The sequence below is a fragment of the Caloenas nicobarica genome, chromosome 4 (assembly GCF_036013445.1).
Source record: "Caloenas nicobarica isolate bCalNic1 chromosome 4, bCalNic1.hap1, whole genome shotgun sequence".
Classification (NCBI taxonomy): domain Eukaryota; kingdom Metazoa; phylum Chordata; class Aves; order Columbiformes; family Columbidae; genus Caloenas; species Caloenas nicobarica.
In genome coordinates this window covers 3,094,717-3,119,562 of record NC_088248.1, presented here as the reverse complement: position 1 = coordinate 3,119,562, position 24,846 = coordinate 3,094,717, and the positions used below count along the sequence as shown (strand labels likewise).

General features: G+C 40.9%; 1 protein-coding gene across 2 annotated transcripts in view; it reads right to left on the bottom strand.

Annotated features, from left to right (window-relative positions):
• Positions 1-1,272: 1,272 nt before the first annotated feature.
• The window catches only part of SMARCAD1 (SWI/SNF-related, matrix-associated actin-dependent regulator of chromatin, subfamily a, containing DEAD/H box 1), a 33,767-nt gene continuing 10,193 nt past the window's right edge, over positions 1,273-24,846 (bottom strand). Inside the window, exons 5-24 of one of the 2 annotated variants that reach the window (XM_065633568.1) lie at positions 23,760-23,823; positions 19,586-19,674; positions 18,100-18,189; positions 17,347-17,431; positions 16,063-16,436; positions 12,034-12,236; positions 10,860-10,950; positions 9,991-10,090; positions 9,004-9,063; positions 8,708-8,783; positions 8,118-8,253; positions 7,335-7,472; positions 6,925-7,020; positions 6,125-6,242; positions 5,833-5,954; positions 4,516-4,704; positions 3,501-3,619; positions 2,903-3,085; positions 2,133-2,242; positions 1,276-1,808 (exon numbers count right to left, since the gene is read on the bottom strand). In XM_065633568.1, coding sequence (XP_065489640.1) covers positions 1,747-1,808; positions 2,133-2,242; positions 2,903-3,085; positions 3,501-3,619; positions 4,516-4,704; positions 5,833-5,954; positions 6,125-6,242; positions 6,925-7,020; positions 7,335-7,472; positions 8,118-8,253; positions 8,708-8,783; positions 9,004-9,063; positions 9,991-10,090; positions 10,860-10,950; positions 12,034-12,236; positions 16,063-16,436; positions 17,347-17,431; positions 18,100-18,189; positions 19,586-19,674; positions 23,760-23,823 — 2,505 coding nt within the window. In that variant the 3' untranslated portion in view covers positions 1,276-1,746. Of the gene's footprint in view, positions 1,809-2,132; positions 2,243-2,902; positions 3,086-3,500; positions 3,620-4,515; positions 4,705-5,832; positions 5,955-6,124; positions 6,243-6,924; positions 7,021-7,334; positions 7,473-8,117; positions 8,254-8,707; positions 8,784-9,003; positions 9,064-9,990; positions 10,091-10,859; positions 10,951-12,033; positions 12,237-15,417; positions 15,509-16,062; positions 16,437-17,346; positions 17,432-18,099; positions 18,190-19,585; positions 19,675-23,759; positions 23,824-24,846 lie in introns of those variants that run through there. The other variant, XM_065633569.1, reaches the window with a different exon arrangement.

Below are 24,846 nucleotides of genomic sequence, written 5' to 3'. Positions count from 1 at the left end.
GCGTTGTCGGGGCTGGGAAAGGGGCTCCTGGGGCTGGAGCAGAGCCCAAGGCTTTGGGCTCGGGAACGGAGACCCACTGGCTGTTCCTGGGCTCGAACCCAGGGGCCGGGTTGGCCCCTTGGGCAGGGGCTGGGAGGGCAGAAGCGGGGAGGAGCGGGGGCCGGGCAGGGGGGACCCGTTGTCAGTGAAAAAGGGAGGAAAAAAACCCCAAAACTCTTTAATTTTTTTACAGTTTATAAAAGGGGTTCCCATCGCAAACGGCCTATCGGTGTTCCGGGGATAATTTCCACCTGCCGCCGCCGACTCACGTGGCTGCGGGCTCAGCTTGGCCCCGCCCCCCTCCTGCCCGGCCCCGCCCCCCTCCTGCCCGGCCCCGCCCCCCTCCTGCCCGGCCCCGCCCCCCTCCTGCCCGGCCCCGCCCCCCTCCTGCCCGGCCCCGCCCCCCTCCTGCCCGGCCCCGCCCCCCTCCTGCCCGGCCCCGCCCCCCTCCCGCCCGGCCCCGCCCCCAGCGCAGCCCAGGATGGCGCCCCCTGGCGGGCACCGCGCGGCCCCGCAGCGCGCAGCGCCACCTCGTGGCCGTTAGCGGGACAGGGACAGCGGGGCCGGGACCGCCGGGCGGGGGGGTCACGCAGGAACGGCCCCCGGGCAGCCCCGGTTCGTGGTGCCGCTTCGCTCTCCCCCCCCGGGACAATTCTCGTCCCTGCCCCAAAACGAACCTCCCAGCCCCGAGCCCCCAGCCCCAGGGCTGCACTTGTGTTGTCCGGACGGTTCTGCCGCATTTTTGCAGCAAACGCCGCGTCGCGGGTATAACCGAGGGTTTCCCGGGGCTTCAGGTGGTTCATCCCATCTCAGCTGCGCACTGTGGAACGTGCGGCACAGCCACGGATTTCCAGCAAAAGCTGAGTAAAGTTTAGTTCAAGCTGCGAAAACCACCTAATTTCACGGAGATGAATTTGATAATTCACAGGAACCTCCAGAAGAGAACGAGCCACAGGATTTGTGGGTTGGGCGCTTCATTTCCAGAGCGCAGATCTGGTACCTGCACCCTGGACAAAAACTTCAATTTGGCAGGAATTCCGGTTTTATAATCGCCATCCTAACGCAACTGTGATTGGAGGATAATGAAACGTTGGTAATTAAGCACTGCTGGATAAAGCCAAGTCAGTTCAAATGGAACATTTCGGCTCCTTTGATTCATAGCATGCAAGTTTTCGCCACCCCCAAACTACCATGAAATGAAAACTTTTGGTTAATCTGTGGAATTTTATTTGAACAAGTTGATACAAAACGGGTACGGTACATCAAATGAACCGAAAACAAGCAGAAACAGACTCAAGCATTGTCAAATAAGGCACATATAAAAAAATCTACACAAGTAATCCAGTGAAACAGACAGTTTTTATATATATATATATATTTGGAGGTAGAAATAATTACAAAAATACTGACAAATCTTAAGCAGTAGCAGATTTGTTAAAACAAATAGTACTTAGGTCCCCATTTTGAAAAGTGATCTGTAAAATAGTATTTTTTTCAGCATCCTATGTTGGCACATCTGGGCCGTTTATGTTTTTAAGCATCAAAAGAATGCTACCGGTGTTAAAAATGTTCAATACCATGAGGAATACAATTAAAGGAACTACAAAAAGTTATAAATGTTCATAAAACTCATGGTCATAAGTAATAGAAGAGTCCTTGGGGTACAACATCACCTTTCTTCCTTGAATTCCACAACGTATTTACATTTCAGAGACCTAATGAAGCTTTCAGTAGTGTGGCTATATCTGCTGGAATGGTTCCTTCTTCTCCTGAGGAACAAAAACAAGCATTGGTACAGCTCACACAATTTCATATAAACAGACAAAATCCACAGTCCCAAAACTGTACGAAACCGTCTACAAGTAAAGAGTCTGTCCTTGGTTTGTGGGTCAGACTCAGAGCGCACAAACCAAACGATAATCAGCACAAAACCACCTTCCTACTTTATTTCACGTGAAAACAAAAAAACCAAAACCCAACAAACAAACAAAAGGGTTATCTGCATCAAGCACCTTGGGTTTTTTTTTTCAGAGTACTATATTGCAGCTACCTTGATGCGCTTAAGTGGACATAATGATGTGCAGGAGACTCACCTGAATCTGCTGCAGTCATATCTTGTTCTAACTTCAATTTCTGCTGGCTGATTTTGAGCATGGATTCCTCAATAGTCCCCTTACTGATGAGCTTTATGACTTTTACCTCTCTGAAAAAAAAAAAAACAACAAAAATACGATAAATCCATTTTTTTACATTTTGTTTGGGTTAGTGCAAAAGGGAAGGATGTATTGCCTTTGCAAAAGGGCAATGCGAGTTCCTTCTTCTCTGTGCTGCCAGAAAACTTGTTTTCTCCTGCACTTCCAGCCACTGCAAGGTCTGTCCAGTCACAACAACTCCATTAACAGGAACGACATCCCCCTCACCCCACGCCACAGTTGAAAAAAACAGTTGTCAGATATATCCTATTAGCGTATTCTGACAGATGACTCTAAAACAGCCCCTGGTTTCATTTTTTATCATAGGGTGGCACTTCAGAGCTTAGAAGCCTCCTAAAGAGAACCAACGGCTTTGCCAAACAGCCCCAAACACTTCAGATCTGCCTTGAAATCGCTCCCAGCACCAGAAATTTGAGAATTACAGAGAATTTGAGAGAACCGGAAAAAAGGAGGAGACCATAAATGAGGTTTGTTCTGGCAGCAACACGTGCTAAGACAATTACAATTACTCAGCTTCCGCAAAGACCACAGCTGGTTGACAAAAGTCTCTGCTTAAAAATGGAATATTTAATAATAAAATATTGGCTTTTGAGCCTCTTTTGAGAGCTTGCCTCCAAGAAAAGCCAAGCACCGTAACTAAAAAGTCCTACCTTGTCTGACCTACTCTGTGGCATCGGTCTTCTGCTTGCTTATCGTTGTACGGGTTGCAATCAATGTCGTGAAGAATAACGACGTTTGCTGAGGTCAGGTTGATTCCCAAGCCACCAGCTTTGGTTGACAGGAGGAATACAAATATACCCATATCTGTATTGAACTGATCTATGAGACGTATCCTGCGGAACACAAGGAAGAGTTGAATACAGATGGAGGAGGAGGATGATGATGATCTTTTGAAAGGGAGGACAGAGGCGTTGCAAAGCAGCTCAGAGCTCCAGATGTTCTGCAGAAGGAAAAATGGTACCAATAGTCCTCAGCAGTGACCAAAGAAACACATTCAGAGTGACAGACCCATAGCAAAGCACGAAAAGAGGCTTGGAAAAAGATTTGGGGTGACCATAGAATACAAAGAGTGAGGGAGGACTGAAGTACATGAAACAAATCTGAAATCCAACATTAAACCCCTTCCATAGTCAATGCCCGGTGACCACAGAATTCTACACACTGGACAACAAGGGGGTTTAAGTCACTTCGTCCCCTCCATGCACACATATATTTTTTCCTCTCATCTGCAGCAAAAAAGTCACGTACCGATCAGAAATCTGTGTTTTTCCATCCAATCTAATGTATCTATGTTGCCAATGTTTTAGGAAAACTTCCAAGATATCCAGCATCATAGTAAACTGGCTAAACAATACAACTCTGTCACCCTGGAAATGACAAAGCAACACACAAGTTTTACAACACGTACATTATGGATAACGAACTATACAAATACTTCACTGGTGTGAGCACATGATTTTACTTTGACTTAATTCCTGCTTTCCGAACTTAAAAGGCCAAGCTGAAATTCATCCATTCAGGACTGAGTTTCAGCGAAGATGTTGTATCCAGTATTTCTGCTGCATCGATCCACCTTTTGTCAGTGCATTCATTTTTTAGTTACTTTGTGCTTAGGTGACTCCAGCAGTCTAGAAATCACATGTCAAATGCATAAATGACAGACCTGCTCCATCTATAAACAACAAAATATTTTCATTCAAAACTTGAATTTAAACTATATTCCACATAATACAGAGCAGCAGCACTCTTTTGTCTGAAATAATCCAACAGACGCACAATACACACTTGTGCAAATGCAGGATACTCTGAAGTATTATGGTACATGCTTATTTGGAAAATAAGCCAGCCTGAATCTATGACTCAAAGCAGTGACCTCTTCTTACCTTGACGCTGGCTTAACACACAATTATTCTACTGTAATAGTCTTATTCAACTGCCAAAAAGAGGTTCATGAGCTGTGAAAATGAAGCCAGCCCTCTGTACATCCAGACAGTAGCGCTAACTTGGGATGAACATTCTGAAACTCAGAAAAATGGGAAAGCTGATTTCAGCTGTCTCTGAAGTGACGTGTGTAGGCAGGACCGCCCATCAAAAGCGGTAAGTATCGCTTTGTAATACTGCGCGTGCGCTAAACCACGTCGTAATACTCCACAGAAGAACAACTGGGTTGCACATACAACTAGCAGACGTTAATTTAACCAGTTGTTTAGAGCCGCCCTTTCGATGGGCAGGAAAAGAAGTTTCAGCCACCTGCAGAACCAACCTTCTCTTTGAAGTCGGACAGAATGCGTTCCAGCGCTCTGAACTTCCCAGAATCCAAGATCTGATCCATGCTCAACTTGAAGTCGCCGATGTGAGAATATTGCTTGCAAAGCAGATGCAGCTCAAAATCTGTCATGACTGTCATATCTTCCAAGATAAGGTCGGGGTTGGCGTCACAATGGGTGGGTTCCTGTGAGGAAAAAGGAAGGGAAATAATGCGATGCACAATTCTCGCCAGACAGACAAGAAAAAAACAAAACCGACACACAATAAACATCCAGAATTTCTGAACGAACAAAGCAGCACGACGAGACATGGACAAATGCCAGAGCGTGGCTCATGCAAGCGAAAAAGAGATGAGCTCTGCAACCCCGGGTTTATCGTAGAGGATCATTACTTTGCAATGTAGCTTTTACTACCAAAAACTAAGAATTATAATATATGCTCAGCCTCCACAGCCATTACCTAGATCCCATCAAGCCCTACGACCTTTTAGCCCCGTATCAGACCTCTTCCCCTGAAGACACATTCCCTAAAAGGGAGGTCCGATCCTTGGACAGATGGTGGAAGACATGGGAAGCCCAGCCCAAGATGTAGGGTGGGGAGAGGGATGTCATGCCTGGAAGAAAGAGCAAAAGAAAAGCCACATCTGGAGAGCACGACGGGACGAGTCGGAATAAAAAAGGGACAAAAATCCTTCACAAACCAACGAGTCGCTTCTTCCATTCCCCCCAACCTCGACTGGCTTTATTTCAAAACAAAGCAAAAGGAATTCGAAGCCAGCTGCAACCTTCTCAGAGCACTTTCATCCTTTAGAAAGACGCAACAATTTTCCCCAAACTCCACAGGCATTAACCCCAGCCAAATTCCAGAAAAAATAATCCTCAAAACTTCAATACTTCTATCTTCCCTATTTTAGTTCTGCATAGCCTATATTTCTTGCTCCTCAGAAACTATGAATCAACTCAACTGCCCACTCGAGATCTTTTTTTCATATATATTTTGCTTTTAAATTTTAGGGTAGAGGGAAGAAGTGTTAAGGGCGAGCTAATGAAAAAGGAAATGACCGCAGTCCCACAACTGTTGTCTCCACTCTAATACCCCATACAAAAATCTGTGTTAAATACACACAGAGCTTGGTTAGACCACTGGATAGACGCAGAGAAATAAAAAGCAGCAACAATGAATTAAGTCCAGCAAAGACACACTTTGGACCAGAGGACCGACAATTAAAAAAAAAAAAAAAAAAGAAAATCTACTCGAGTTGCATTAAAAATTCTGAGAAATTAAGAATTGCGTCTGAATCTCATCACCTTACCTTGAGCATCAGCGTGGACATTGTCCTGAGCTTGTCGGTCGTGTAATGCTGACGATGCAGGAGAGGGTGATTAGCCATTTTTCTAAGCTGCATCATCACATTTCCCATATCAGAGTTTTTCTCTGTAAACAAAGAATTTGACAGTTCGCTTAGTACCTGAACTTATGGGAAAAAAGTCATAGAGGGGATACAGTCAGTTTATGAGTATTAGACACTTGTACAAAGCGAGGGCTTTGTAATCGCATTCGACAGATGTCTGGGCATGAAAAAAGGAAACGAGAACCTCACATACCGTTGCTGTTAAAGGTCTTCTTGAGCTTGTTTAAGAGATCACAGTATAGTTGTTCCTGTTTCTCAGACATGGCACATAACTCGATGAGATCTTTTTTGGGAGGTAGTTGTTTAAGGACCTGATAAAATAAAAACACACCAGGTAAAAACTGTACTGCAGGAAATAGTCAAGAATTCTGCACTATCTTAGAAGCTGCTTTTAAGCTCCTCTATTCCCAACTCCTTTCATTGGCTGCAACTTCAACTCAGCAGGATGCAAGTACTCAGAAACACTCTTCAGATAACTACGGAGTTTTCCCTTTCTTTTATATATGCAATTCTAAATAGAAGAATTTAAATAGGCTTTGGATTTTGGAAGAAACATTTTGATGATGGCAAAATAACTTACAACACACGTTTATAGTCATACACATACACATATACATACTCTCTGCCTTTCAGTTAACTTCGTTAAAATAAAACATCCTTGTTGTTATAAAGTCACAAATATTTTTGTCATTAATGTGGAGGATTTCTCACTTCTCATCGCTTAGATAGCACCAAATCATCTTCCAGTAATCTTTCCTATCTAAAATGCCCAATTGTAAATAGTCAGCGAATAACAAGCATCAAAACTCAAAGCTGCAGCAGGTCACGTTTTTACTTGCAAACTCCTAAAAGACAGCTCAGGTTTCTTGCTCTCCCTGGATAAATAGCTAAAACTAGCCCTGACAAAATTTGATCTCAAATTCTACTGTTAGTCTCAAAGCTTATCAGGCTTTTTGAGAATATGAACCCATCATTTTAAAGATGAAACATTACCTCGTCTTTTACTCTTCTCAAGATGAATGGTTTTATTATCTGCTTTGCATGTGCAATCCTCTCCTTTTCATATATGCTTTGCTCTTCAGCACTCTTCTAAGGAAAATATTGCAAGAATTCAGTTATAGTGTGAAGTTTGCAGCTGTAACAACACTATCTTCACTATTCTAACCTGATGAAAAACCCAGCCAGAATAGATAGATCTAACAGGACCATTCGTATTCTGAGATATCCTGTTCTGACACATTCTTTCTTTAAATGGTTTATTTCATTGTTTCATTTTCTAGTTTTTCATAATCACATTACCTGTTTCCCCAAGATACCAATAGAACACAAGTTATGCAGCAACAGCAGCGTTGTAGCAAAAAAAAAAAAAAGTTATTTTCAAAAAGAGAATATATAATACTTACTGCTTTTGAAGAGAACATCCTTCGGATTTCACTCGTGCTACTGCTGAACATGTGCGGCATGACGAAATTCAAAAGGGACATCAGTTCCAACAGGTTATTTTGCACTGGAGTCCCCGTCAGCAGCAAGCGGTTCTTTGCCTTTTTGTCCAAAGTGGGAAACCAAAGTGAGAAACATCAGTCGAACAGGTTAAAAATTAACATTGGCTGAAACATCACAGCTACGGAGAACTGAGAAAATAAGTTGATAAATGATAAGTATTTAAACCTAAAATAAATTTAGATCTCATGGAATAATTTCCTGCTTAAGTCAACAAAATGGTTTACAGATCCGTGGGGAACTGTGCACATACCAATTTCAGATTATTCAAGAAGCCTAATCTAGATGTAAGAAAAGCCTTCCTGGCTCTGTTGGGATCTTATTTGGTTGTTTTTTTAAAATTTATGTGCCAATTGTTCCTCTCATGTCATATCTTCTCTAATGTTATAAAGAATTTAGGCACAAGTTTTGAATTACAAGCAAAAGCCATAGTTTAACCGCTTAAAGATCGCCTTCTTAAAAGTGCTTTTGATGACAAGATGATGTTGAAAAATAAGTTGTAATAAGTGATCATAAGCACATTATTACTGTACCAATAGAACAGCACTAAAATCGCTGTTATTAGAGACAGAGCGGTGCTCAAACTTATTCCAAATGCCGCAGACTCCATTCTGCCTCAGCCCATCACTACAAACCAGCGGAAACTGGAGTTGTCCCCAAAACCCAATGATAATTAAAGCTCTTACGTTGATTGTCATGAGGTGCTGGTAGCGCACAGAGCTCATGTTCTTCAGCATGTGACCTTCGTCAAAAATTGCATAGTTCAGCTTCAACCTGCGAAACAGCCCTCGATCGTCTGAGCTGCTGATTGCACAGTTGTATCTGTCAGAGAAAAAGATATAAGGACACATTACATGCAAATTTAACATGAGCATACTGCTGTCACAATGATTTAAATTCCCTAAAACTGCAAAGAGCTATGGACAGAATACACGAGGGGCACGATGGCAAACCAATCATAATACAGTTCACTACTAGCACATAATTACAGTTTACTCTATGAGGCAGCGCCATAACTTCCCAAAAACCTGTGCAAATCTATTACAAAGGAATATGTATTCATTAGTATTTATTACCTAATAGATAGACCAATAATATCTAAAGCATCTATTACGTACTATCTGCCACAGCATTAATAAAATTCTAGTTAATCACCACTTGAAAACAAAATCACGTTCCCTTCCCACCTCACCAAAATCCAGACTTTGGTTTTTGTACCACTAGAGGTCAGTGGAATCCAACCACATCTCACTTATTATTTAATTACTGCACTTACGTAGTTACAATCACATTGAAATCCACGGCTTTATTATGAATGTCCACCCTGAGATGTTTCCGATCTTCTTGGGATCCTATGAAAGAACAAAGCATGAAATGAGCACAAGTACTTACATATATTAATTTATAATATATACCTATGAAAATTAAGACCGTACACAGAAATGCAGTCAGCAATAGATGTGTATTTAAACAACTGTCTTAAAACAACGCTTCCATAAGCAATTATGTTTTCTCAGGCTGACCATGCGAGCAATTGTATTATTGGGTTCATTTCTAAATTATGTTCCTCACCGTAGTAAATAAGGATGTTCAGTTCAGGACACCACAGATGAATTTCTCTTATCCAGTTATCTGTAAGGCATCATTAAAATAGAAGAACAAGTCATTTATGCTTTATTATGTCTTACGTATTTTCAGACGCATCTCAGCATTAAACCAAACATCTGATTTTTAAGAAAATCCCTCTAAATCCTCCTGAAGTTTAAGAAACTCCACTTACATCTTTACATACACCTCAGGTTTTAATTAACGTGCATTTTTGAGAGTTATTAAAAAAATGGGTTCCGTTGGATTCTAAAAGCATGCTGAAAATGGCAATTTCAAACTGGCGTCGAACAACCTGAAGCTCTTCTGATGGGTTAAGAGAAATTTTTGAAGCCTGAATAAGTATTTTACATGGAAAGCAGCATTTTCTTTCCAAATCAAACTTGCTGCTTTCTCCTTTCTATAATCACTCAACAAAAGCAAATTTAACTCCACAAAAAAACAGTTTCTACTCAAACTCATTGGCTTTGCTGACACATTTTGTTTCACCATATTCTTGCATTCAACTGAGGCCATTAAACAATCAGAACACACAACGAAAAGATAGTAAAACCTCATAATTTTAGGATTTTGATCTGCTCTGACACATTCTGTGCAGCAAAGAGGAAAAAAAACACTGAATGTCTCAAATTCCATGAAACCTAATCCTGAGCACAGCCTGAAGACTGGGAATTTCAGCCAATATTCAGTCAGGAAAAAGACTTTGATAAACACATTCAAATTGTAACAAGTAGCTTTACTTTCTGTGAAGCATATTAAAAAAAAAATGCCCATGTTAGGTCTAATTAATTCGGCGCAAGCATGCCTTCAGTATGGTTTGCATTCCAATTCAAATTACTTAAGGAGCTGAATATCACCATAAGAAAATCAAGTTTTCTTTCACAAAGTTATCTGTTTCACGGTCTGTCCGTGATTTTTTTTTTTAAACAAACGATTTTGAAGCCTTTAACTTACCTAATGTTGAAACTGGCACAACTATCAAATGGGGACCCTTATTGCCCTCTTGGTAGAGATAAGCTAGAAATGCAATAGCTTGAATTGTTTTTCCTAAGCCCTAAGAGAAAACAAATCCATTTAAATAAAATTTACAATCTGTGGAGCATAATAATGTTTTGTACTCGTAAGATAATGACTGTGTAGTGAATGCTAACTAAAAATTATAAAATCGTTCTGTTTAACCACATTGTTTTACAGAAGACAAGCACAATCACAGTAAAACTCAATATCTTTTTAGCTCAACATTTGAGCATCAAGGATTCATCTTTCCCATTTATAAAGTTTTTCATTTTAGTTCAAATTCATCCCTTGAATCTTCAAAAATGTACCTCCCCAAAACAGTGCTGCAGACAAACGATTACTTGGAAACTAATTGTTTCTTTCCATTTGAGCCAGTTATACAAAGGATTTCCCAGCTATTTCCGAACGGGAATTTAATATGAAAATCAGATTTCTTTTCCAGCATTACTCACTTTCGTGTCTTCTGTACCATGGATTTAAAAACCCATCCATCCACACACTCATGGCTTTTGAAACTGATGGAGAAACGTAGAAGACAGGGGCTCACTACAACTAAATGCTGGGCAAGTAGAATGAATTATATTTGTGGGCAAGGAGCTATTAAAATGAATGGTTCGAGGATAACCTGTTGTGGCAGGAACTGCAGCTTCTAAACACTTGGAGAAACTGTTTGTAATATTAATGACTTATATTAACTGAAACGAATTACGTATAACCTGTTTGGGGTTTCTAGGAAATGAAAGAATTTAATGAAGTTATTTTTGCAAAGCTTTTAATGGTTCTTAAATAATCCATTTGGCACTTACCATTTCATCAGCCAATATGCCATTCAACCCGTGTTTATGCAGCAGCGCCAACCAGTTCAAACCAATCTTCTGATACGGCTTCAGCTCCAAACTGTTAAGAAACCAAGCTTAATGTGTTACCATTTTTCAGTTGTTTCTCCATGAAACACAATTGTACCTTTCTGTGATGAACGTAAGTTTAACATCACTTATATTTTAATGCGCTCCAGGTCTCCTCATGTAGTGAAAAACACAAACTTTATTTAAGCAGTCACCTGAATACCAAAGAGCGTTTCTGAACTTTCTAGGTAGTTAATCTGAACTCTCACACATCTTAAATGATCCAAATGAACACTACAATAAATACCTTTCTTCTAAAATCGACGATCCACAACCAGTTAACAGCAGTTACACAACTGCTGATTTTTTAAAAATACAAAAAATTCAGTGGCATTTAGCAGCTGCATCGCTAAGTTTGCTCCATTGTACAATTACTGGTGGTGTCGGCACCAAACAACAACAAAAAAACCCCACACGAACACACACAACCCACAAAACACAAAGAAACATCACTGATCACCCCCACGCCCCCAGCCCTCAGGCTAATTGACCCCCACCGTACCCATTTCCATTCCTCCTCAATTCTCTTTATTCCCAATATCCATTTGGAGATCCTTCCTAATTTACCTCTCTGAAATAAACCTTTCCTCCCCGGTGTCCCTGTCACCGGATACAGATTTCCCGGTTATGTTGTATTAATACATCTGAATTCCTGACCGAGGTCTTCAGTCCGGCTGATAAACTTTACAAGTTTGCTCAGATTCATTTCAATTTGGCCTCTTTGAAATATAAGGTCCCCCACGACACCAGAAGTTTTCTTTGACACAAGTTGACAACTCATGATCCCATCACTCAGGGTTGGCTTCTACATTCATCAAAACCAGGAGTAAGTAAAACAAGGCATTGTGCACTGCTATATATTCCTGCGTTTATGTTCTTAACCTCCTCACCAGCTTCCCTGATGCACTTAAAAACATTTATTTGATTCCCTCAAGTGTTGCACATCGCGCTCCGATAGCTGCTAAGTGTCAAACATTTGCAACTCTACTTTCAGACACGACAGTTTTGAAAATCCCAGTCTTCAAGTATATCTTATTATCAGACATCTTTCTAAGTATAAAAAAGGGAAAGATACCTCTGATTCAGAGTGGAGGGTTGCTCTATGTTCCATCCGCATCCTCCATCTTCAGTAATCCTGGTTACTTGTTTTGTCAGTTTATTGGAAATTTCTTCGCATTTATTCATAAGCTTTAGAACCACGTCCCTCTCCTTCAGCAGGATCTTGCAGTTCCACACGATGTCTTCTGACAAGCCAGTAGTCTTTGTCATTTTTGTGAACTGCAAAATAATAATAATTAAAAATATATACTATGAACACAAGGTGCTATGGTGAAAATCCACAGCTCCTGCAGGCAGCAAGTAACTCAAGTAGCAGCCAGCAACAGCATCCCAATCACCTCTCAAACTCCAAATATTCCTTGTGCACACTGCAAAACTGTGAACCCACACTGAAGGTCACCATTTCAGCTCCTTGCACTGTAAATCTTAGAATAAAATAGACAATTTATCTGCAGAATTTCTAGTGTAAAATATAGAAGCAATGTACAGCACAATCTAACAGAAAACCACAAGGAAGAAAAAAATGCACTGATCATCGTTCACGGGCATATATCCTCCTAGAATTCCTCCTTTAAAAAAATTAAGGGTCGTATGGTCCAGCTATTTATCAATATTGCCATATCGAAGCATACAAAAGAGTGATGCCCTCTACTGACAGCTACCATTGGCACTATTGGAAGCTTGGGGATTATTTTGGTGGGTTTGTTCCATTTTCAACAAAACCCAGAAAGTTTACCAACACTCAGGTTAAATCAGGCTAACGCACACATGTCAACACTTGCAAAGAAATTTTCTAAATAGACACTTCTATTTAGAAATAAAAAGAGACATAAAGAACATGATTTTTAATAGATGATTAAAAAATTTCAACATTTGTTTTGATGCCTAAAGCTCTGGTTGGCATGAATATAAATCCTGTAATCTATAAAATAAAGATGTGGAGAATGAGGCCATCTGTTATTAACAGAAATTGTATTGTTTCGTGTCAGCACGTCAGCATTCACCTCCAAGTTACAACAAGAAAAGCTTCAGCCACCGGTTTGCACGCGGAACACAAGATGTTACCCTATCACGCAGATCCTTGAATGCCCTTGGGTTTACTAGAGGTTCTGAACATCCTCCCAGGGTCCATTTTTCTCTAAAGGAGGTGCAAAAATGTGAGACCATCACAGACAACTGAACCCAGGAGCTGCCTCAGCGCACATTGAAGAGAGGTCCATGGAGTCCCGGGCTGCAGCAGTAACCACTGAAATCCTAAATCACCTTCAAGTGGTGCAAAGCTAAGCCCGAGCTGAAGGTTATTTAGGATTTCACTGCTTAAGGGCACAAGTCAACCTTGATCAACAAACCCTGGTTCTATTTCAAGCAGCTCCCATTTCCAGCCTGATGCATTTGCCGCTTCGGTGCGAGGTGCCTCTGGATTTCCCGCTAGTTTGGTTTTCATAGCAGCTTGTACATGTGTGGTCAAACAAAGAGAGAGATGATAAGAAAGCCAAAGCCACCTCCCCTGAGTTTCTCTCTCCCTGCTCGTGTGCTACTGCAGTGTACAAAATACATGGGACAAGTCAGTCCAGCTTTGGCTGCTCAGTTCTCCCATTGCCCTAAAAGTGAGAAGCTAAATATATGCTGTGTCAGAATTTCTGCGTAACTTTGTGCATCAGTTTAACCTGTGCGTGATTTTTAAAAACAACAGACGTTGTTTAATTCACAAAGCCTTTAAGTGCTAAAAGAGATGGATTATTTCGTGATTCTGCAAATCAGAGAAACGAGAGGATATAGCAAATCTTACACAGATACGTTGCTACGCTAAAAGGAAACTCAAGCAGTTAACAATCGTAAAACTTAAAAATAAGAAACTACATAGCATGAAACTACATGGCCAACATCAGCCAATTCCAGCAGCGTGGAAAAGAGAACGCTGTTAAAACAGGATCAAGCGCCAAAGACTTTTTTAGGAGAGCGATGGTGAGGAGGAAGGGGAGCGAGTGCTCAGAAGTGCTGCCACCGAGGAAGCAAATCTGGGGTGTCACCAGGACCCCAAAGCAAAGAGCAGAGGAAGGTGGGAACCAATATAGGTGAGGACCCACCAGGAGAGGAGGGTGAATGAGGAGACCAACCACTATTTGTAAAACATTTTTCTGGGTATTTCAGGTGTTACTAGATCAAGCTAAACATCTATCTTGAATACCTGTTCTAAAGAGTATTTTCAAGCATTCTTAACTTCACAAGCTTGAAATTTGCTTAAACCCATCTGAAAAACGTCTTAGTCCAACTTACAAAGCTTGTCTAGAATAAAAAAGCCTTTTTAATTTAGGTTTTCCTGGAATAAGGCATTCCATCTAGAAATAAGTAGGCTTTAGTCTTAATCTCAGGCTGAGAGCCTTAAGATCTTCCTCAGTTCTTGTACTAATTAAGAGGTGGTAACAACTTCTAGTGCTTTACATTGTGTTACAAAATACACCATTAAAGTAAAAAGAGACCTTAAAACGAAGCCAATTTCTTTAATGCTCAAACTGAATCAGCTCTCTCCATTATTCTACCACTCATTAATTAGTAGGAAAAACGCAGGGTCGCTGAGCTACTGCATCCTTATAAACAATTAAATCCACACCGACATGAAACATCTGCTAAAACCTGCTGCAAACTACTACCCTGGGCAAGTATTCACAATATTACACAAACATGTGGCTGCTGACAGCAGCAATCTTTATGAAAGACACATTTTAAACGCAAACAGGCCCATGCAGCTTTTTTTTCTGTTAAATATTTTACACGGAGAAAAAGGAGAACAGCCCTGTAGCAAATATTTCTGCGAAGAATTAAGCTCAGGCAAAATCCAACACGTTTAGAAAGGAACAGCCGTATGACAGATGTTCTGTGAGAAGCCAAAGGCTCGGGGCAAAACGGATTTCTTGTGCAGCATACCTGTACCCTGGATTTTTTTTTCAAATATCCTCCTCTTCTCTCCCCCCCTTGCAACACAACATACAAAGATCGCTTTGTTTTCCCTTAAAAATCTGTTTAGTGTATCTTATTGTTTGTGGTAAAACACTTCACACACCAAATAATAAAAGTTGTTGTCTTACACATATTGAAATCTATTCTGCTCTGAAAAAATACAAACAGATCTCGCATACATCAGTGCGGGAAGTTTCAGAACACATACTGATGAAAACCCATGTCAATTAGTCTGTTAAAGGGCCTACGTTTAGTTACTGGTTTAAAATCCAAATCACTAACAAATTAAAACAAGACAATGTGCTGTAACGCACTTCAAATTTCTTACCAGGACGCTGCTCCCATCAGGTCTGATGTCTTGCAGTTAACTGAAACTGCAGGAAATGTGAAGGCAACAAACATTTGCAAGTAACATCCCAGTGACAGTAGATAATCTACTTACCAAGACAGAGCGTTTTCCCATCTGCTGTGGATTCTGGTTCAGCCTCCTGATGCTTTACCTCTTATTAATAAAAACACAGCAGCTCGCTCCACTAAAAAAATGGCTGTGTTGCTCAGCTAGCAAACCCATGCTAGAGCTGAAGTAGATTAAAGAAAACAAACCAAAAAAAAAGACGAGTGTTTCTTGTATGAAACTGAAAAGATCCATGCTGGCACCTTCAATCATGGAGCTGCCCTGGAAGCTGCTGCTGCTGCTGTTCAGGTGTCTGCAGAAAAGGTCCTGCCACGTTCTTGCCCCTCCTGCATGGGTTTTCTGCGACAGGAGCTCAGAACAGCCTAGCAAACACCTCCTTCCCAACTGAGAGCTCCAATTTCTTCTTCTGCAGTGAAAACAACCAACTTTCCCAGCTACAGAGTGAGTGACGGTAATGTCAGCCAATTAGCTCGAGTTTTCCAGGAAAATCACCCCTTAATTCATTCAAAAAATCAGGTCATATGACACTATTTGAAATGCTATTGGCTTAGGAGGAACGGAGCATTTTAGCCTAATCGGGATAAGGCCACCCATCTAAGGCTCCCTAGGCTGAAGCTGCCTTGAGTCTTAGCAGGCTGGGGAAAGGAAAAGAAAAGAAGAATGCGGACCTACCAGAGCCTCCCAGCTGTTAAAGGGCCGGAGTGCGATTATCTTCTGAGCCTTTTTCTGAGAACACTGGGGGATCAAAGCCAGTTCACTCAGGGAAGCATCCTGCAGGAAGCCGAGGATTTTGGCTCGGTAGCCGTCGTCCATCACCTCGTTGCCGCTGCTGTAGTCCTCGTCGAGGGAGCTGCCACCATCTTCCGAGGCCGACTCATCCTCCGAGCCTTCTGCTTCTCTTTTGGTGCTCCAAATGCTCTTTTTGTCCTTTTTCTGAAAGCCGTTCTGCTCGTTCTGTTTTGGCTTCTCTTTGCTCTCGTCACTTGTGCTGTTGGCGGAGGGTTCGGTCCAGTCGGAAGCTTCGCTTTTGGGAGGAAACTCCATGCCTGTGTGTGCAATGTAGAAGGCAACGAGTCAATACGTACTGGTTGAGGGAATATTAAAACACAAGGTTCTTCCAAAAAGAAAACGGATATAACACACAATTCTAGTATTTAACACACAACTCGACCGCAGGCGTTACTGAGAAAAAAAGGAGTAAACATAACGCAGGTCTGTTTAAAACATGCAAACAGCACCAACTGTGAGTGCAAGATGGGCAATGCCAATTTGTACACTGCTCAAATAGGAGGAGGTTTTATGCAACTCTCTCAAAATATAGGTGATCAACACTCTGTAATGTGTGTGAGCTGCAGAAACTCCGAGGTAAGAGCCCATAGTTCAAGAACTCTGATCTACGGCCGGGCTGAGATCCTGGAACCACCCTGCCCGACTGCAGAGAGATTAATTCTGCTCATTTCAGAAAACAGGCCTGCTTTCACCAGGAAAATTATCTATTCTTTCCATTTTAATCGGTCTCAGGATAACATTAGAGGTGGGACAACAAAAAAATGCACCTGTTAAAGAAACTGGAAGAGCAATGTGTTTCCAACCAAAATAACCCTGCTGTCTGAAAGTAAGATACAGGTTATTTAACAGAATGTGAATGTCAGCTTTGACACACTTCAAAATATATTTTATTAGATGCCTACAGGTAATTACAACTTCTTATGTAAATCTGTATTAGCAAGGCAAAGATATTTTACTCTACTTACTGAGCAAAAGATGAAATAATCATGACACTTAAAAATACAGAAAAATTGAGTTTCGTTCTTTTACCCTGCCCATAATACTAATTTCAAGTATCAACGCACGTTTCTAGACATAGTACTGTCAGGACTGTACATTAGAACAGATTTATATCATAAGTCTGTTTGTTTTATCTTGAGACAAAATGGATTATAAATCTGTCTTTACCCTCATCGTCTTCTGCAAACACTCTCAGGGCCTCCAGTGCTTCGTGAAACACCCAGTTATGTTCCTGAAGTACATCTCTCAGTTCCTAGTAAATTATAAGACATTTCGTATTGTGGTAAGGTAAGCAAAAACTACATTTCTGTACATAATAATGTTAAGGCACTAACATTTAATTTTAATTGCACGAGGCAGAGACAACCCCCATAAATCCTATGATTCAAAATAAAGGAAACCAAAAGGAAAAAACCCTTCACTTTATCCTGATATGCTCAGTCTAGGCAGAGCTGCACTCCACTTTTCAAAAGGGCAAGAACCCACATAAACAAGCTTTGCTTCCAACAATTTAAAGCACAGTATTAAAATGCCCTGAGCAGTTGCTGAGTATCTTCAGATACTAAACTAACACAAAGCACACAGTATATCTAGTTGTCCAGGGGGGAAGAGCAAGAGAGAGAGGGATGGATAATTTCCTCATGCATTTTTATCACAGGTCATCAAATCTGACTGTGCCAGGCTTGTCATGGGACCAAAGAAAGAAGGACAAGAAGTTCCATATAATCCTGATTACACAAAACTGTTCTCAACTCACAGTAATATTACATTCCAAAAGCAGCAACAGGGAAGACCTTCCTACCCTGGGCTCTTTCTGAGGGTGCTGCTGGTGTATGGACGGTTTCATCTGGACTATCAACAGGCGCAACAATTTTCTTAAAAAGTCAAAACTCGCTGTGCCATCAGGAGACAAGAGCTCACCTCCTTATCCAGTTCAGGGAAGGTATTTTGCAGCTTCTTCACAAGCATCTCTTGCCTCTCCCATTGTCTTTGGGGTTCTGACTCATCCAGCTATGTTAAAAACCAGCAATCTGTTAGGTTTAATGTAAATTACAAGCATAGAACATACAACAACAACCACCACACACAAAAAAACCACACCAATTTTAAAAAATCCAACCTAATCACTACTGTTTACTCTCAAGGAGCCACTCAGAATGACAAAAACACTTAAGATAAATCCAAGTTGCCAAAGTGATTCCTTGTACAAAGCCAATGCTCAAAATAAGACCACGACTTTGATAAGCATAACAAATGTCTCCTCTCATCAAAGACTGGCATTCTTTAGCAGATAAACATACACAGTGCAAAATTACATGCCAAAATAGATATCATTTAGAACTATCTAGATTGTATTTCTTTAAAATAAAAAGTTAGTGGTGATTCTGGATGATATTTAAGGCAGAGGATGGCAGGGTTAAGAGTCAGGCCATTAGGTTAGATTGCCAAGCACACAGTATTTAACCCACCAGAGTCTATAAACATGTCCATTGGTGTGTTTATATGAAGATTTACAGGTAAAAAAATGCACAAATACTGTGTCGCAACACCATGAAGTCACATCAAAACCTTGCAAAAGTTTTCATCCACAATAGCTTCTCTATCAGCCTGCAAAAAGGCAGGTTCCCTATCAACGAATGCCAAAACTCCTGCTTGCCACAAGCTGCTCTGTTATGTATCCACCACCAAGAATTACACAAGTTCCTTCTCAGAGCTTTGAATGCAAAGCAGAGATGCCAATAGGTTTGATTAATATTTCCTTTGCTGATTGACGCTATTTGCTGAAAGAGCACAAACTAGATCACCCAGCAGCTCTCCATGGAACAGAGCACAGGGTTCCTTTCCTCAGGGAGCCTATAGTATCAATAAGAGTTTGCTGGGCCGGCTGGGTAATAATTTAGTGAAGTCTCCTTTGTAACCAAATCCAAGGGTTTAGTGAGGAGGAACAAACCCAAACCCCAGGAAATCTCGCCTTGCCAAATTCACAGCTCTCCTCCAGGAAGCAGGGAAATATCTGAGTAATATTATTTTTGCTTTCACGGAAAACTCTGCGTTTCCTTCATTTGGTTCTGACTGAGGACAATGTTCGGTTAAATTTCAACACAAAGATAGTCACCATCCTCCATCCAGCCTCCAGTGTTTACTGGAGAGTTCCCTTCCTCTACCAGAACTGGTTTTTAAGGATGTCTACTGGGATAACTGGGAGCCAACCCCATGACAGCAGTGCAGGACTGTGCATAAGATCTGCCGAATACCAACATGGATGCACAGGGATCATTACATAGTTCCTATTTATTAGCAGAAGTCAAAGTAATAATTCCTTTAAACGTAACCAATACATATGCGACACCACTGTCAGGCAATCCCACTTACTTTACAACGCGCAGAGAGAAAAAACATTACTTACGTAATTAGATTTTGGCTTTTTCACGACTTGCTCATTTCCGTTTTTGTAATTTGTGGGAGAACCTTTTAGCTTCCTTTTACGAGAGGGAGCTTTCAAAAGAATTGAGGCAGAAAAGAAGAATTAATTTCTCTCATTAAATTCACCCCAAAGCAGTAGGATCATTCAAATCGACACTATAGTAGCTGCTTATTAGCTGCACAAGATGTTTTCCCAGTCTCCATTATAGGCCACAGACACACTGACACTTGAAGCAAAGCAGCTGCTTGAAAGTACATCCTTATTTACCTCTAAGTTTTCTCTAGTAGTTTGGCAATTAATCAAGCAATTACCTTTCATATATAACAACTGAAATAGCTTTTTTTTTAAATAATTGCCACACATTTTATACACAAGTTGCATAAAGGTATCTGTTTCTATTCAAGCTGACTGCTTTTGGCAAGTTGGTGTTTAATCAAGGCTGAACCCCAGTCCTGAGTTGGAGTATGAGCATCGCTGCCAATCTGGAGGTGCTGGTGAAGGATTTCTGGCTCAGGTGCATACAGGGGAGAGGCCACCACCAACAGTTTTCAACATTAAATCCAAATGTCTGAAAGAAAACTATGCATATTAAGTCAGTGATAACTAAATATCAGTGATAATCATATCACTTATGAATAGTTCATAGGAGCCAGAACTTTCTGAATATTTTTGGGCCTCAGTGATTATCAAGAGATTATCGTTTTAGCGTTAAGACCTGCCCAGTCAGGTGCATTCTGTTGAACCTCCTTATCAATGATCTGGATGAGGGGGTTGAGCACACCCTCAGTAAGTTTGCAGATGACACCAAGCTGGGTGGGAGTGTTGATCTGCTGGAGGGTGGGAAGGCCACACAGAGGGATCTGGCCTGGCTGGATCGATGGGCTGGGGCCAATTGTCTCAGGTTTAACAAGGCCTGCACTTGGGTCACGGGTCCTGCCAGGTCCTGCACTTGGGTCACAACAACCCCATGAACGCTCCAGGCTCGGGGAAGAGCGGCTGGAAAGTGGCCGGCGGAAAAGGGCCTGCGGGTGTTGGTGGACAATGGCTGAACGTGAGCCAGCATGTCCCCAGGTGGCCAGAAAGGCCACCAGCATCCTGGCTTGTATCAGGAACAGTGTGGCCAGCAGAACTGGAGAAGTGATTGTGCCACTGTACTCTGCACTGGTGAGGCCCCACCTTGAATATTGCATTCAGTTTTGGGCCTCTCATCATAAGAAGGACATTGAGAGAGTGCAGAGGAGGGAACGCAGCTGGGGAAGGGGCTGGAGCACAAGTGTGATGGGAGCGGCTGAGGGAGCTGGGGGTTCAGCCTGGAGAACAGGAGCTGAGGGGAGACCTTCTGATCTCTGAACTGCCTGAAAGGAGCTTGGAGCATGGAGGGTGTCGGTCTCTTCTCCCAAGTACCAAGTGATAGGACAAGAGGAAACAGCCTCAAGCTGCGCCAGGGGAGGTTTAGATTGGCTATTAGGAAAAAATTCTTCACGGAAACGGCTGTCGGGCATTGGAACAGCCTGCCCAGGGCAGTGGTGGAGCCACCATCCCTGGAGGGGTTTAAAAGGCATTTAGATGAGGTTCTTAGGGACATGGTTTAGTGCCGGAGTTGGGTTATGGTTGGAGTCGATGATCCTGAGGGTCTCTTCCAACCGAAATGATTCTGTGATTCTTTGATTTTCTGACTGCTGCCACACACAGCTCACGAACGCAAGACCACGTTACCCCTATTTCTGCGCATTGGCTTTGCTTGAAGCACCATTACCAGACCAAATTATTGTAAAATTCCTAGACCATGATCTGAAATAGAACTGCAAGTTAATTTTTTTTTTTTTTTTGAAGAATAACTGCCTGCAGAGCTTTGCTGTCTGACACCAGCATCTCTGGTCATGAAAACACTCCAAAGGCAGAAAAGTAAAGCATCAGCAACACTTCCTTAAATAAAGGATCTGGCAAGAGATACCAAAAAACACTGAAAAGATTTTTTCAAAGTCTACGTATTTCTATATATAAGTATAAATATATACAAGGGGCACAGTTCGAAGCATCCAAAGACTGTGCCAATGGAGGGCGGGTGGCTCTCCTTCGCCCTTCAGACCGTGACCTTTTAAATTAAAGCTGCATTTAGGAAGGGTAATTCTGAATATGAACAGCGACCCTGAAAACCTCTTTGCTCTAAAACATACATGGGTTCCATGTCAGAGTATTTTGAAGATCTCCCTGCTCTGAAGTCACGGGTTGAGCACTCAATAGCCTTCGAAGAAAGCGCAATTTTAGAAGCAATTAAACTGGAGAAAAGGATCTGGATAACCCCGGTGTCAGGAACCTATCAACACAGAATTATTCAGAAATCGACCTGTGGTCTTACAAAAGCCCACACATCTGCAAACAACAAAAAACCCCCAACTTTGTGAAGATATTCACTTTGCTAGGTACAGTTAATTATTCCTTCCTGCTGAGGGGATGAAGAAACTCTATTACTGCTAGATGGAACCATCCCTGGAGTGGAGGGGCCTTCCAGAAGAATCTCTGTTATCTCTATAAATTTTATGATTAACGAGCAATGAGAAAAGCAGCTCCGGGGTTCCAAAATTTAGAGAGGCATCTGTGATTGCCTCCACTATTATTTGCTGCTACCACCACCAAAAAAACCCCAACAACTTATTAATGTGACTTCCCCTGCTATTACAAAACAATCATTTAGGTTTACATGAGGCTTCAAGGGGCATCCTCGCTGATATTATGGTTTTCAAAAGGTATAGAAAACACCACCAGAAACAAATCACAAGCAGCAGGTATTACTGTAACTTTACATCTTCTTTCATTCACACACATATTTTCAGTGTGTCACATCTAATCTTCATACCTATAAGTCGCCTGCAACGCTTCATGTTTTAACTATGTACAACTACTGGATTCAAGCTATAAATACAATTTTTTGTCATTTTGAAAGGACAGAAAACTGTGAGGATGATATGGCCACACTTTTTTAGCAAAGCCATGCTTCACAAAACTGTGTCTTGTCCCTGACCTCTCACACAGTCAACACTTCACAACAAGTAAAGCATATCGTAAACTGACAGAGATAAGCAGATGTTCAGTAATGTCTCCATTTTTAAAAAATGTGTCCAAAATGAGGTGATTTATACCATCACTTTCAGGCATGCTTACTCCTAACTAAATATTTTATACAACAGCTGTGATTAGTGAGAATTTGGCTGCCAAAAAGATTTCTCTGTGGGCTCATACTGAAAGGATGTGAAACAGTTTTTAGATCAACACAAAAATGGCCAAAAGGCAGGGCCTACATACCAGAAATCAAAGTGGTTTAGTTCAAACACTGCGAACTACAAAAAAGTTTAGGGACATATATTAGCTTCAATTGGTTTAATATTAATCAAAACCCTTGAAAAGTAATCGGAGTCTTCCAGGAAGGGAAAAAGCAGAAAATCAAAATGAGTACCATAGGGGGAACCAAGTTAGCAAAAAGTCGTCTACTTTAGAAACAGAGTAAAACTGTTCTCCCTCAGCACATAAGCTTCCGGGACATAATGTGTCCAAATCCATATGATATTGCATGAAAAAAATACATGAACCACTCAGAACAGCTAAAACAATCAAGAGTGATCATAAATACCTTTTTCTGTTGTAACCAAACCATGAAGTTTCCTCAGGAAAACCATGGACAACTGAACTTTGAAGGTCCCTTCCAACCCAAACTACTCTATGATTCTACGTGTTGGGGGTTTGTTTGTTTAGGTTTTTTTTTTTTTGATAAGAGCATGAGACTGCAGAAATTCAGATGCAGAACAAATAACCCTAAATAAGCTCCGAGGGCTCAAGCGGATGGTCCAGAGGATGTTTTGCTGGAGAACTATTGGTATTTGTCTAATGTTTAAGATTAATATTCTTATTCAGAATTACAAACAAGGCTTGAAGTCAACCTGAAGAGCAAATTGTGATGGGTCTTGACACAAATAATATCTAGTTATGAGTGGCTACATATTCCAGTATATTCAGTTTCGTGTTATTACAATAAACAAACAGTAGTATAACTTTTAACAGATGCTTTACCGCTTTAAAAATAATTCCCAACCAGGTTTACTTCACTGAATTATCTATGGCTTCTAAAGTTTGCTATGCCTTTTTTTTGTGTTATACATACCTTCATCATTGAACTTCAAACCAGCAGCTACGGGTTCATCCCTTGTGCGTGTTGATTCAGTTGACTGCAAAAAAACACCCCAAATTAACTGCTAAGTGGTAGATTTGATGCAGTTGAACAGAGGAGGACAATCATCAATCAGCGTGATTGAGATACACTTTAAAAAACACCCCCAAAATACATGTATTATAAAATCCAATAACACAATTAACAGGTATGAAATTCGCTAGACTGACCACATAAGGTACACTTGGGAACACTTTAAAAAACCTACAGGAAAATATTTTTAATACAATCTCATTTATCATCACTTTTTTTCCTACTTCACAAACATACCAAGCAGGTTTACTTAAAAGCTTTTTTGCAAAAACTATTCAATGTTACTATCACAAAACGAGATGCTCCAAAAAACTGATCTTTTAACTCATAAAATGTCTGTATACTGGTATGGCACATTGGTCCATTTCCTGAAAGTACATGCTCAAAATGTAGAGCATGCCCCAAAGTTTATCTGCACTTCCTTGCTGTCCTAGATTATTTCTCCAAATTCATTGGATGTTAAGCCTTTTAGAATGGCTTTTGCAAGTGAGATAATTTGCTTTTGAAAAGGCTCATGATTTTTCCCTAATAGCCTTCATTGACATTTCAACAACCAGAAAACTTAACGGATTAATTTGGACACACGTAGCTTTGAAAACTAAAGCCAGTAAAAACCTAGTTATGTATCAGCACTGAAAAGTAATCTTGCTAAAATATATTCTACTGTACTGAAGATATTTTACTGTAATCAGTTACCATAATGCTACTGTAGATTTGTACTGTACATTGGACAAGGGCCAAAATATCTCAGGTTCACATGTCAGCATAATCAGATTGTAGTAAGTTCAAACTTACTCTCTTTTTGCCTGACTGGAACTACTAAAGGCTTTTGAGTATTAAATTTCATAAATGCAAGGGTGCAACATTTCATTTACTGGAGAAGATGGCAATGATTTCACTCATTCTGTATTTCATCTGTTAGCTGCAGTTATCAATAGTTTTCAAGCAAGACAGCTATAATTAAGATTAAATGTCACAACAGAAAAAG